The sequence below is a fragment of the Podarcis vaucheri genome (assembly GCF_965113315.1).
Source record: "Podarcis vaucheri genome assembly, chromosome: 1".
Classification (NCBI taxonomy): Eukaryota; Metazoa; Chordata; class Lepidosauria; order Squamata; family Lacertidae; genus Podarcis; species Podarcis vaucheri.
In genome coordinates this window covers 25533174-25548113 of record NC_138759.1, presented here as the reverse complement: position 1 = coordinate 25548113, position 14940 = coordinate 25533174, and the positions used below count along the sequence as shown (strand labels likewise).

The 14940-nt window shown below is 45.5% G+C and overlaps 1 protein-coding gene across 7 annotated transcripts in view; it reads right to left on the bottom strand.

The window, feature by feature from the left end:
• The window catches only part of PTPN21 (protein tyrosine phosphatase non-receptor type 21), a 50492-nt gene continuing 35552 nt past the window's right edge, over window positions 1-14940 (bottom strand). For 3 of the 7 annotated variants that reach the window (XM_082232354.1, XM_082232358.1, XM_082232359.1), the window contains 7 exons: window positions 12970-14438; window positions 11014-11154; window positions 9767-9988; window positions 7964-8092; window positions 5830-6064; window positions 4671-4831; window positions 2-3845 (listed from right to left, as the gene is read on the bottom strand). In XM_082232354.1, coding sequence (XP_082088480.1) covers window positions 3717-3845; window positions 4671-4831; window positions 5830-6064; window positions 7964-8092; window positions 9767-9988; window positions 11014-11154; window positions 12970-14438 — 2486 coding nt within the window. In that variant the 3' untranslated portion in view covers window positions 2-3716. Of the gene's footprint in view, window positions 3846-4670; window positions 4832-5829; window positions 6065-7963; window positions 8093-9766; window positions 9989-11013; window positions 11155-12969; window positions 14439-14940 lie in introns of all 7 variants that reach the window. The other 4 variants (XM_082232355.1, XM_082232357.1, XM_082232356.1 and 1 more) reach the window with 3 other exon arrangements.

Sequence of the window (14940 nt, the reverse complement as noted above, 5' to 3'; positions counted from 1 at the left end):
GGGGGGCGCACTTGCACTTCTCTGCCCCTACCTGGCTCACTCACTCTCTCTCACTGCAGTGCTGGCTGTGCGAATCCGATCCAAGCCGCTGGGTTGCCGCCCACTGTGGAGGGGGGGTGCTGCCCCGGGTGCTGACAACCCACGCTACGCCACTGGTTTAGATTGTTTCAAACACCCTCGACGCATATTGGGACATTCCAGTGAAATAAGATGGCATGCAACTTCCCTTTATTCATTTGGGAAGATTTTCTTTTCAAGCCGTTTCAGGAGGGAGTTTAGGGTGACTAAAGCAGCTGCAGATCTCTATCTCTCTCACACACACCAGTTTTCTATGTCTTGCTTAATCTGTAGTAACTGGGTCAAACACTACCTCATTTAGCACCACAGGTCTTTTGGGGGGTGGGAAACTGTGGCACATTCTTCACTTCACAAGACAGCATCATGTCAACGTACGTTTTGGCTACACATACCAAAACAAGCAAACAAACAAACCACTTCGATTCAGGTTCACTGATTTAGCATGTTTGAGATACGAAATGCAGCTTCAAGGAAATCAGAATAATCGAAAAGGCCAGCTCAGGATAAGTGGGGAAGAAACACCCCCCCCTTCTCCATTCACAGCAAGAATGCTCTTTGCTCTTGCCAGAGTTCTAAAACATTCGCCATTACAGCTTGCATTTCTGCCCATCCCAAAACGTTTGACTGTACAGAGACAGAGGAAAACCAAGGAAACTGCAGTAAAAGACCCACTTGGAGAACTCCCTTTCCCATCCCAAAGTCTTGTACATTTTCAAACTCCCCACCCCTACCTTGCACCTCCTATTTTTTCCATCCCAAACCACTTCTGAAGTTTCCTCAGTTTTCAAAAGCTGCTTGCCACGCAATCTAAGCAATGGTTTGCAGGGCAACGGGCTTGCTGCAGGGAGAGACTTGAGCCTCCATTGGTAAGAGTTCTGTGATTCTCTGTGTTGTGCTTAGCGCAGACAGTGCAATATGGCACCATAAGGTGTTTCTGAACTGCGCATATCGGAGGGCATGCTTAGCTACGAGGAAGCCAAAGCAGGGCCCTCCCTTCCTCCTTGCGCTGTGCAAGTAAGGCAACCAGATGAACAGAGTCTCAGTCCCATTATACAGAAACTATTGCGCCAAACTACATCTCCAGGGAATATCCGATACAACCAAGAGAGAAAACTCAATCAGAAAATTTAAAGCAAAATATTAAAATATTTATAGTGAGATTGACCATTGGCTCTCCAGATGGTGCTGCACTACAGTTCCCAACAGCACAAGCTGTCTGGCTAATGGGCAGAGACTTTGGGAGTTGCAGTTCAACATCTGGAGGGCCCTCGGTTATCCAGCCCTGCTCTATGGTCTCTTGACCTCTTGACTTCCCGTAAGAAGACAGCCCTTCTGACTGCTATATTGTGCATTCAGAACAGTTCCAAATCCCTCTGTGCTGTTTTCCCGGCCTAAACTCATCCCACCTTTCAATGTTGACATATGGGACCCGGCTTGAGGGAAAGTTTTCTTTTAAAAAAATGCTACATTTCCGGAATCTATGAATAAAACGCTGAGTCAAGGAATTCAGCCCAAACGCCACAAACTCAAAACTTGCAGAAACTGCTGTTGGTGGTCAACAGCTAAAGGCTGGCAGCAAAATTAGCTCATCCATACTGACTTCAGACAGAGAAATGACCAACATAACTGAGTCTACACAATGTAAATTAGCAGTGATATCGAAAGCAGCCAAAGTTTTCGGCCCAATGCTCTTGGGCCAGCTCTAAAACATGACGCGAGACCTAATGAGATTCTTCAAGGTATGCCATAAACCTCTTTGGACAGTAGTTTAACCTCATCTTACTGGGGGCTGTACACAGCAAGGACAGGCGCGGTCAAAATCCAAAAGAAGAAAAATAATACCTAGAGGTATGTATCTCACACATGGATCAATTTAATTCCTGACTAAAGAGCTCACCACAATCCCAAAAGCACAGCCAGAGGTGCTTTGAAACAGCTTATTTACTAAATAAAATAAGTTTACGGTGTAAATGCCTGTAGAGAGAATGTGCACCTCTCCATTTTAAGCAATTATGGGAAACCTGTTACTTTTGTACGCCTTCCATAGCCATCCAGTTAGAACATTTGCCGTTTCTGGTTCTGCAAGTGATTGCAGACCCATCAAAATGCATACTCCTTCCTTCCTATCTCGTTTCAACCTCACTGAAGGGATGTGACCCAGGAAAGGAAAGGAAACAGACTGCCATAGCACAGACTATGAACCTAAGATACTTCTTGATTTCCTTGACAGGGGGACATAAAACCAGAAGGGTTAATACTGCAGCCTCTCTGCTGAAGCATGTAAACCAGTAACCCACTCTCACATACATGTTCCTCTCATCCACTGATTCCATCTTTAAAAACTTTTTCTAAAACAAAAAGTAAAAACGACTTAGTAATGGGCATGTTAACCACTTAAAACATACTAGTATGTTTCCCTAGATAAATAAGAGCCAAGAGAGTGCTTCAATTTCACCGGCATCCACCTTGATTTCAACCAGTAGTAGCAACCAGTTTTCAATACATATATTTTTAAAAGAATAATACTGAGGATATACTTCATTAATTTTGGAGCTTCTGGGAGCTACATAGTACAAAAAGGCAATGCCTTTCCCCCCCTTTTGGCCTAGAACTGTAAGCAAAAAGCGTTCTCCTTTTCTTAGCTTTAAAACAAAAAAAAAGTGCCAGCTGTAACCATTCCTCCTTACTTATTCATTTTTTTAAACCTAGCATTTTTTCAAAACAAACGCTGTTCTTGCTCATTTTATGACACTTCAAACTGTACGTGTCATTGTCACTTCCCATTTCTTCCCACTTCCCTCTGCACATTATAAACCAGCGGACTCAAACCCCTTCTTTCCCCCTTACATATTATATACTCTGAAATATTGCGCTATTGGGAGTTTTTAGAATAATACAAAAGAAAAAGTTAAGTACAAAAAAGTAACTGCTTTTAAGTGCCATCTTCTTGCAAATGCTGGTTCCAATATGAAATCTGTACATTTCATGAGCGTCTTAAAGTATATATATAAATATATATTAGCACTGATTTAAATACAAAATTCAAAGCACAGTGATGCCGTTTGTAACTCCAGGGTGGTAGCCAACACAGTCATACCCAGAGAAAACTCTCAGAAATAATAGAATGATTTCAATGGGTCTATTCTGAGTATACATAGCTTACTGCTCTCAGTTTGCAGGGCACATGTATTTCCCACATGATGTATCTAAACATATACATGGATATAGTTTCAGGGTTTTTCCTCTCTTCATTCTAAAAGTGGGCTATAAAAAAAAGAATTAAAAATTATCCATCCTTGGTTTTCAAAATGGTGATGTCTTGGTAGGATCCACACTTATTTTGCCTACAGTCACACAGTGTCAGAATTACACGAAAAGCACTGCATATCAGTACATTATTTAAACACACACACACACACACACACACACACACACACACTCATTCCTTTCTTGTTCCAACTGCACACGAAGAAGAAAATCTATCCACCCCAAAGTCTTGCTCTGCAGAAACCAGCGAAGTCACTGGACTTGCACTCAGCATCTTCAAACCAAGCCGGAAAGCTTGCCCCAGCGGAAGGCAAAACTGCTTTTGTAAACTCTTGCAAACAGCGAGACTTAGGAAGCGGAGTAAGGAAGGTTTATATAAGCCTCGAACTCTTAAGGAATTGGATGAGGACTCCGTAGACAAACGTGTATTGGCACAAGGTCTGCACCATCATCATCCTTTGCTGTCTTAACATATCCAGCATTCTTGGGATGTCCAGTGGCTGCAAAAGAAAGATCAGAATGGAGAATCATCATGCCTGCAAGTCTATAGGTTTCTGCCCCAGACAGACAGGCACATTTACAGACTTTAGCATGGGGATTAGTTAACCTAAGGAAGGGAATGGAAGGAAAGATTCATGTCCCCTTCTTGCCCTTGCTGTACGCTCCAAAATGCCTTTCTGGAGGGCCAGAGGGGAATGGTATGACAGGGAATTGCCCAAAGAGTGGTACCCTAAGACATGTTAAAGAGATGATTCTCATCTCTTCTTCCTACTTGCATCCCCCTCAACCCAGGATTTTTTTTTGGGGGGGGGATGTGTCACAGGTGAGTGTAGGAGAGGACAAGAAACCGTCCTTCAATGCTATGAACTGCCCTGAGATCTACAGATGAAGGGCGGTATACAAATTTAATTAAATAATATTCTCAGAAGAAATTAGTTTCATTGTGCAGCACTATGCATATCGTGTACATAGACTGTAAATAATAGAAGGTGGTGAAAAGTATGCTTTGAAACCTTTGGCATAAAGTTAGTCATTCCCAGATTGCTAGAACTGGGATGAGTTTCATTAATGCTCCTTGTCTTTGATCCCTGCCAGATCATGCTCTGTTAAAGCTCCCATCTCCAAGAATGCAAAATTTGGTGAAGCAATTGGTAGGCTTTGTTACTTCGCGGCAGGACAGCAATGATGATCAGGAAACCAGCACCCCTAGTGCTGTTCCTTGATATCACCACATGGGAGGGGAATTGGCTACCCCCATGCTCCGTGGACCCCCTGATCAAACTCCCCAACACACGCGCCACAGTTTTAAAAGGCCAAGAAATAACCTCATTGTGCTCCAAGCAGGCAATCATGATCTCCGACAAGATGACCACGCCAGTTCTCCCAACGCCAGCACTGCAATGCACCAGCAGGGGAGGGTTGGGGGCTGTGGGGTCCGCAGTGCTGTTTGTATGGCGCCGGACTGACTGTATCTCTTCCAAGTATGCTGTCAGATCCAACAGAAAAGAGGAAAGAAGAGAGAAATTGTTTAAACTAGGCAACAACGCAACCAAGTACAGGAAGCGACAGCCAAGTAAGTCAGGGCGGCAGAGAGCACAATTGAGAGCATCCACCGAGAACGCAACGCCACTCCTTAAATTTGCTTATAAAGCTACCAGACCCAGATCCACATGCTGCTAATGGATTATAAAGCCCCAAATGGCTCAAGGCCCAAGTATCTGCGGGAGCACCTCAACTCCAATACCAAGCAACTCAATTAATCCTTAAGATTGGGAGAGGGTGGGGAGACCTTACTTCCAGTCTCCGTGAGGATTTGTAGTCAGGAAGCTCACAGTAGGGCTTTCTGCATGGTGAGAAGAAGAGGAGTTTGGATTTCATATCCCGCTTTATCACTACCCTAAGGAATCTCAAAGCGGCTAACAATCTCCTTCCCCTTCCTCCCCCACAACAAACACTCTGTGAGGTGAGGCTGAGAGACTTCAGAGAAGTGTGACTGGCCCAAGGTCACCCTGCAGCTGCATGCGGAGGAGTGGGGAATCGAACCCGGTTCACCAGATGATGAGTCCACTGCTCTTAACCACTACACCATACTGGCTCTGGTTTGTTTGTGAGGTCATGACTCTGGTTTGTTCTCCCCATGGAGTGGCATCTGCTCTGCTGCCACCCCCAAAAATTATTGCTATCCCTCCCTTCTTCAAAAGAACTCATGGCAGAACACAGGAGCATTCCCAGGTTGTGCCCTCCTGGCCAGCATTTGGCCCTTTCAGGACGCTTGCCTTATTATGTACTTTTCAAGACCATGCCCGGATCACACCAAAACTTGAGCAAAAGTAGGCAAAGCAAAAACAGCGCAAATTCTTTACTTGGCAGATGAGGTACTTCTAGCCACAAAAGACACTTCCATAGCATCTCTTGACACCTAGTTCCCAAGAAAGGATTCATTTACCACAACCAAAGACAAGAAAACCCCTCGGAAAGACTTACAAAGAAACCCTTTTACGTCCTCTGGGCAGCCGTGCTCCGGCCAGTCTGTGTACTGAAGGTGCCAAACTGTTCTCTCTTGCCCCGTGAGGAGGTGCTTAATCTTCAGGCCTGTCGTGGCATAACAGCCAGAGTCCGTTCTGAATCGGGTGGTGATCTTGAATCTCCCGTACGTCACCGTGTTGTGCCTTGAGCCAAGCCGCGGCCAGTACCGGAAGCTTTTCTCTCGGCATCCCTCCTGGAAACATTAAGCTTCGTCAACAGAAAGCTCCCATGTGCCCTTCCACACAAACATTGTTGTTTCAAATAGGACTTGTGGTTTATTATTTTCAAAATTTTGATCCCGCCTCTCCCCCCCCCTTCATTCCAGCCTCACAACGATCCTGTGAGGTACCGTATTGGCCCGAATATAAGCCACACTTTCTTTCCAAATTCTGACCGTGAAAATTTAAAGTGTGGCTTGTATTCGCGACCTTACAAAAAAATTGCTTTTGCAATATCGCTGCTGAAACAGACATATGGTAAAGCAGAACAAAAAAATGTTTTACAGTCATACCTCAGGATAAATACACTTCGGGATAAGTATTTTTGGGTTGTGCCGCTTGCGCAGAGTCAAAATGACATCACGTGCATGTTCGGAAGCGGTCGAAACGCGACCCACACATGCGCAGACGCGTCTTACATTCTATTCAGGATGCGAACGGGGCTCCGGAATGGATCCCATTCTCATCCTGAGGTACCACTGTATTGCCGATTTGCGAGCTTGAGTGCCTGTGGAATTGTAGCAATTGAATAGCAATTTGAAATTTTAGCAATTGCACGGTAACACTTGTGGGTTTGCAAGATCAAAGGCTTAAATTGGTTTGGAGTCACAATTCTACCAACCGCAGCGATTTTCAGCCTGTAACCCAATTTTAAGGGAACGGCTTATATTCTGGTACTGTCTATTTTTTCTTTCCCCCCCTTAAATTTTAAAGGTGCAGCTTATTTGTGGGTGCGGCTTATATTCAGGCTAATACAGTATGTTGGGGCTGTTAAAGAGGGGAATGTCCCAAAGTCGCCCAGGGAGTGAAGATTTGAAGCTTGACTTCCCCACTAGCCACTAAACTACATGGGCCCTTCTACACTGCCCTGTCAGACCTGGTCAGTCAAAATTAGACTGGAAGGAAAGGGCCATACCTCAGAGGCAGAGGGTCTGCTCTGCATGGAGAATGGCCCAGCTTCAAACCCTGGCTTCCCCAGGTACAGCTAAGACTATCAGTGGCTATTGGCCATGATGGCTGTGCTCTGCCATGTTTCTGAATACCAGTTTCTGGAAACCACAGGAGGGTGGTGTGCTCTCAGGCTCAAATCCCTCTTGCAGGTCTCCCACAGGCATCTGGGAGGCCACTGTGAGAACAGGATGCTCAACTAGATGGGCCATTGGCCTGATCCAGCAGGCCCTTCCTATGTTCTTAACTGGGGGGAAACTCTGGAGAACTGTGGTCAGTCAGTGTGGACAATACTGAGGAAGTTGGACCATTGGTCCGCCTTGGTATAAGTTAGCCTCCCATGTTCCTTTGGTTGGTACATGTTGTAATATGAGTACTCAGCAGCTGCGAACAAGCAGTGCGATGTTTACATCACATGATGGGTCTGAGCGTGGGACAGGAAGTTCCAAGATGTTCTCAGAGTTGTATTCTCAGTGTAACATGAAACCTTCCTGGTGTTCCTGTACAGGAGGAGTTAGTCAGTTGCTCGGAGGTTTCTGAGAGAGAAGTCATGCTTTGTACAGTGTACAGTCCAGGAATAAAAGTAGAATGAAATAGACTACTTTTTCAGATTGTTTTTTTTTCTCCTGCTGCCATGCAAGGGGGAAGGGAGTGTGCACCTCTCCGGAGGGAGATGTCACTTATTCAAGACCTCCCTGGTCTGTCTGGAAACCAGCCAGGGTAGATCACTGGCAACAAGCCCCAAGTGCCTGGGAAGAGGAGCCAGCCTTTCCCGAGGGGGCCAGTTTCCAACAGTACATTCATACATAACCAAGTTGCTTCATGTTTATTATGCTCTTGCACAGAGGAAGGTCGTTCAGAGTCAGGGCCATGAAGACAGCAGTTTCCAAGCTTCTTCCCTCCCCAGAAGTGTCGCAAGTACCCACCTCTTCTGCAGTCACCATGGCTATAATGGCAACCCCTTGCTCCCACACCATCTGCCAGAAATCTTGGCATGTATTCTGCAAAGGACCTTGGGTAGCAATATAATCCCATTCCATGCCCCCAACGCAGACCTAAGAAAAAGAAAGGGAAAAAATGATGCAGGGGATTGTAAGACTTGAAAGAAAACAGCAGCAACAGGTCTAGAAACCAGGCCTTATGAGGAACGGTTGAAGGAGCTGGGTATGTTTAGCCTGGAAACGTGGAGACTGAGAGGAGATAGGATAGCCATCTTCACATATCTCAAGGGCTGTCACATGGAACAGCCATATTCTGTGAATCGCCCTGAGACCTCTGGGTATAGGGAGGTATATAAATTCAATTCAATTCAATTAAAAAAAGGAAGATGGAGCAAGCTTGTTTTCTCCTGCTCCGGGGTTAGAACTCAAATCATTGTCTTCAAGTTACAAGATAGGAGATTCTGACTAAACGTCAGGAATAACTTTCTGACAGTGGAATGGACTCCCTCAGGAGGTGATGGACTCTCCTTCCTTGGAGGTTTTTAAGCAGAGGTTGGATAGCCATCTGGCATGGATGTTTTTGCTGAGATTCTTCCATTGCAGGCGGCTGGATTAGATGACCCTTGAGTACCTTTCCAACTCTAAAATTCTATGGTTTTGGGAAATACCCAGTGTTTGCCATACTCAGAGCAGACCCACTAAAATCAACAGACCTAAGTAACTTAAGCTATTAATTTCACTGGATTTGTCAGAGCATGGTAAACATTAGATATCACCCTCTGATTTAAAAATGGAGAGGTAGAAGTCAGTAAGCACAGATCAACCTGTATACCTTTTGTTCCTGCCATATTATTTCCTCTCTTCACATTTAATCCCCAAAATAGACAATTCATACCACCCCAGCGTATCATAATGATGAGAACAGAACACAGGTAAGGGCCTCTTCCTTGACTGTTGTCACCTTCACGGCAACTAGAAAGCTCAAAATATGCTTGGCAGAGCCATAACCCTCAGGCAGTATCATAATACGCCTCAGGTCACTTCAGAGTGAAGGAAGGTTGTCTGATAAGCAAGGCCAGCTCAAGACATTTTGCTGCCTGAGGCAAAACAGCAAAAGGTGTCCCCAAGTCAAAGAGAATTGCATGCAAGGCCGGCCTAGGTTTTGTTTCTGGCACCCAAGACAAAAAAAAAAATAAATCCACAATTGCCCCTCTCTGCCAGTGAAAAATAGAAAAATAGTAAATCAGATAACTAAAAATTGTTGCCCTTTCAGGTTACCTCAAATCAGCTTCCTGAGGCAGCTGCCTCAGTCTGCTTTATGGTAGGGCCCAGGCCCGTGATGAATTCATAATATGGGCCTGCATTGAGTTAGTTCAAAGACAGAGATTCTGAAAAGATCAACTTCCAAGATAATCCCTACTGAGAATAAGCAAAAGGCTCTAAGTTAAAACCTACTTTTTGATAGATACGCTCTGAGGTAGGATAAGTCAAAAGGATCAGAAAATGCAAAGAATGTAGGCACTTTTTTCTGCCTAGCCTCACAGAAAATAAATGATGGCAAGTGGCATGTTGGATGTACAGCAGATGTTTTATCAGTTCCTTTTGTCCACGAAGAAAAGTACCATTCTCCAGTGCTCCTGCTCCTCTGCACCATCCCTAACGCCATCCAGTTGAACAAGCCTGTGGCGTGCTTTGACTTTTCATTTTTAAAAAACGTTTCACAAGAAAGATCACAGATAGGTGAAAGAAATCATTCAGGAAAACAATCCCATTACTTCTTGAGCTCACCTTAATGTGGGATGCATTGATATAACCCGTATTGTTTTCTTTAGTAGGGACCAGCTCTACTCGGGTGTCGTCATAAGGAAGCACATCCTGAAACCTGTTCCTTTCTGCATTTTCTGGAAGGCGGGCAATTGAGCAGTCCCCATCCAGAAGCCTTTTCTTCTGGATCCGCTCATATTCTGTAAACACCATCCCTTGTTCCAACCCTTGTTCCAGACCTTTACACTAGAAAGAAAGAACACGTTTTATTGCTTTTCAACAGATGTCTGCCTCTGTGTGCGTGCTCTATTTTTTAATCCCCCCCCCAAAAAAAAACTTTTAAGTTGCCTTTATATGGTGTGCTCTCAAGTAGGCTTATAGAATTTTAAAAACCACACAAACACACACACACACACAAAATTGATTAAAAAGCTGGTGGTTGTAATGAAACTATTATTGTTGTTTATATCTCACCTTTTTTCTTGACAGGACTCAAGGCAACTTACATATAAAAACAAGAACCGCAAAGAACATAGAAAAAGAACATTAAAAAGCGGATAAACATTAATAGATTTAAAATTATAGGTAAAGGTAAAGGGACCCCTGACCATTAGGTCCAGTCGTGGCCGACTCTGGGGTTGCGGCGCTCATCTCGCTTTATTGGCCGAGGGAGCCGGCGTACAGCTTCCGGGTCATGTGGCCAGCATGACTAAGCCACTTCCGGCAAACCAGAGCAGTGTACGGAAACGCCGTTTACCTTCCTGCCAGAGCAGTACCTATTTATCTACTTGCACTTTGATGTGCTTTCGAACTGCTAGGTTGGCAGGAGCAGGGACCGAGCAACGGGAGCTCACCCCGTCGCGGGGATTCGAACCGCTGACCTTCTGATCGGCAAGTCCTAGGCTCTGTGGTTTAACCCACAGCGCCACCATAAAATCTGTTTAAAACAACCATCCAGCTCATTAATACTAAGATCCAAAACAAAAACGCAACTTAAGGTTTCTGCTTTATAAGGACCCCCATGGCCATTCTCTACACATCTGCAGAATACAATATCTCAAAACCACAGAGCTGGACCAAGAAGTCCACAAAACCAGTGGCAATAAAAAGCACCTGACACTTTTATTCCAAACTTGGTGCAGAAATAAAACCAAATCCTGATGCCTTTACTTGGATAAAACTTCTGCTTAGCGGCAACCAAGATTCTGCAACTATGGGAACTGAATATGAAACCTTTTTAACATACAGCTCAAAGAAAACATCAAACCGACCCGTTCATCGTTTGTTGCTCTGGCAGGTTCCTCCTTCCCTTCGTCTGGCAGCGGCAGCCGAGATAACGTCAGTCCATTTAGAGCCGCTAACTTCAAAGGTCCCATTTTCTTGGCTTCGGCTCTGTTCTTTTTCATGACCTGCTGGAAACAAGGCAACCTGACAATGTGCTGCAGCAGAAACCTGGCTCAAATGAAATTGCTAGGGTGGGTGGCGGAGTGCGGAGGGGAGGGGGCTCATCCCAAGAAGGGAAGAACCGCCAGCCCTTGCCTCCTCTGGCCAACAGAACCCTGCAGAGACTGCAGTAGCAAAGCAACATTCTTTCCACCTGGTCTGTCTTCATTCCTCAAGTTTTCGAAACTTCATAGGAAGGATAAACAGACCTTAGGGAGAAAGGATCGTTGCAGACAATGGACTTTCATGAACAGCCATAGGCTACAGTCCAAAAATTAGTGCAGGACAGCAAAATTGTGCACCCAAGTTGCATAGGTCCCAGTGACTTTTATTATTTTCTTCTTGCCCTTCTTTCCCAGGAGCGCAGGGTAAACAGATGTGTGCCTCCTGCTTTCATTTATACTCACAAAAGCAACCCTGTGAGGTTTTTACAGCTGAGGCTAGTATGTGACTGGCCCAAACTGTGAACCTAGGTCTTCCGAGCCCAACATCAGTATTCTAACTACAGTGGTACCTTGGTTTGCATATGTCTTGGTTTGCACATGTTTTGGATTACAAACACGTCAAACCTGGAAGTGCGTGTCCTGATTTGCAACCTTTTTTTGGATTACAACCCTTTTTTTGGATTACGAACAATTTTTTGGGGGGAGCCCCCATTGGCGAAAGCGCGCCTTGGGTTACAACCTGTTTTGGTTTATAAACGGACCTCCGGAATGGATTATGGTTGTAAACCAAGATAGCACTGTACTGCATTGGCTTACAGTGAGGTTTGAACAGCCTAAACGTGCACAACTGGAATCAGTTAGCACAGAGCAGGAATGTGGAACCTGTGACCCTCCAGATGTTGATGAACTACAACTCTAATCATCCCTGCGGCTGATGGGAGTTGGAGTGCAACAAACCATCTCTGGAGGCACAGGTTTCCCATTGCTGAACTAGACAAATGGAAATTAAGAGGAAAGTGTGAAGGAACATCTGGTTTGCTTATTTCACAAAATTTATATACCACTTGATTGTAAATTAATAACAATAGCCTGTCAAAGCACTTTACAAAAACACTCTCTTTACTGCCCCCTGACTTCATATACAAAGGTATGCATGGGACAAAAAAACATTCTGCTACAGAAGAAGCAGATTTCCTACTCTCATTTTGCACAGTAGACACAGCAATTTTTACTGTTTTGCAGAACTGATACTGTTTCTGAGACAAAGATGTATTCAAATTATTGTTGCCTTTCAGCCAATATCACATTCTGCAGATTTCCTGCACTTCTGTGGAATACGCACAGCCCTAAATACAACCTGTCAAATACCTTTCAACATTTAGCTGCCAGAAATTTGAACGTTTTTTTACTGGCAGGCAAGTAACATTTCCCAACCCAGAGTATCCAGCCTTTCAAAGTCTAGAACACAAGCAAAATGGTGAGACTCCTTAGCATTATGCCAGCTGAGCAGGTATGTTGGCAGGAGATCTTTAATATGAAGTAGAAATTAAAGAGGTTATTGGCTTCCAAACACGTCAAGGCACAAAGTTATTGTTTGAAGCGGACTTTATATCCTAGCTTGTTTGGAAGCTATTAACCATATTAACACTCGATGGCATATTCATATGTAAAGCTCACATTACATGAACGCAGTCAGTTGGCCTGCACAAATCGACAAGTGTACATGCTTCCACGCAAACAATTGTACATGCGTAGAGACTGCTTGCCTGTGTTCCATGTAATGTGTGAACAAGCGTCTAGAAAGACAAAAGAGGAACATCCTAGACTAGAGAAACTCACCCCTAAAGGAGGAAGCCCTTCCACTATGTTCTTCTTCCCGGAAAGCAATTCAGACACAGGCCTCTTCTTTACGGAATCCTTCCGCACCCTGTACCTTGCAGACATTGTTAAGTCAGACTCTGACACAGACGGAGTCAGCAGCCCGTCGCCTCTTCTCTGTACCTGAGTGTCAGCCATGATGTGGGCAGGACTCGCATCTTTTACTCTCTTCTCGGTCTCGGTAATATGCAACTTGGGTTCGTGTATGTGCAAAGGGCCCGGATGTGAAGTGATGGAGCTGTAGGGGTAGTTCAGTAAGGATTCAGAAGGATAGCATCCCATGACAGAAGGAAGCTGGGGTTTCCCATTGACGAAGGGGGAGAGGGTTGCATTGGCCTTGTGTTCGTCTTCAAATTCTTCCTCTTCCTCGCTGCTGTGAATCAGCATAGTGGCATCTGAAAGAGACTTCTTATGCCCATAGCTCACGCTTTCCTCTTGCTCCTCATTTTCCTCTTGTTTCATCCTCTCCAAGAAGACAGTGGGCTGCGAGCTGGCAAGTATCACCTTTGGAGGGGCCACGTCCACGGCTGACGCTGACATGGTCCTCTCTTTAATCCTCATGGCCTCAAAGTTGTGGGCCAAGCCAGCTATCTCAATACTGTTCCTCTTCTGCAGCTGAGCGTGCCGGGCCGACGTCAAGGGCTCGCTCACTTCCTGGAGGGAATGTGCAACGGGTAGACTGTCTTCCTGAAACGTCTGGACCGAGTGATGGACCCGCCGGGTAATGAGATCCGGATTGCTGCTGCTGATGTAGAGGTGCCGAGAAAGGTCCGGCGTGCTGTTGGCGGGTCTCGGGTGGGGGTAAGGAGGAGGGGGGCGATACACTTGAGTCTTCATGATGTTTGGCGCAGGGTACTCCTGGGCCTGTAACTGAACGTTCGTCAGTTCAGGGACGCTCACCGCTCCAACCACCAGGCGCCTTTCGGCAGGATAGGGGTAGGGCGACTGGCTGTGGAAACTGTAATTCAGGTTGAACGGGTAGTGGCCAGAATGAGGGGAGGTAAAATTGGCGTGTTCTCGGATTTCAGGCTGGCTATAAACCATGGCGTCGGGCCTACTGTAGGCGTAGGAGTTGCCGATGTTAAGGTTCCTCATTGAGTGGCTCTGCTTGTCCGAGTGGATCATTCCCCGGTTAAGCTGCTTCATCACCGTCTCGTAATCCGGGGTAGGCCGATACGAAGGCGGTATAAGGGCACTGTGCCGGTGTGACGGGATGTAATCAGACCGGAGGACGTCACTGCCGGTGATGCTCGGGTTGGAGGACATGGGCGATGGCTGCATGTAGTGTTGTGGGTTATTCAACGAGTTTGTGCTGTGAGCGCTGTAGACACTGCCGTTGCGGATTCTGCCATTGTAGTCATGCGGCGCCCTGTCCAGGCTGGTCTGAGAGTGGCAGTAATAGCCGTTCTGGTTATTCCCATAGAGGTTATCTGAAATACACAAGTTAGGGCCCTTTTATAGCCACCCGCAGAAGCTTCAAAAAAGGCATGTAATAGCTGTTAACGAAGTGTCAACCTCCCCTCTCCTCCATGTGCATTGTGTGCTTTTAGATCGGTAACGAAATTGTGCCTCTCTCCATATCAGCAAATTAATCTGACAACATCAATGGTCAACAGCTAAAATGGGCTGAATATCTAATTTCAATCCACTGCAAAGAACAGCCTAAACATAACAATGGCCTGATGGATCAGGCAGTGGCCGATATAAATCCAGCATCCTTTACTCACACTGGGTGCAATGGGAGAAGCCTACAAGCAGGACATGGGTGCAAGAGCACTCTCCTGTCCTGTGGTTTCTAGAAACTGGTATTCAGAAGCATTACTGCTTCCAACTGTGGGGAGGGAACATAGCTAATGGAAGAGCCCAGTAGGTCCCTAGTCTTGCAGTATTGCCCAGCTTCAATTTCCAGTACCTCCAGTTTTAAGGAGCAGT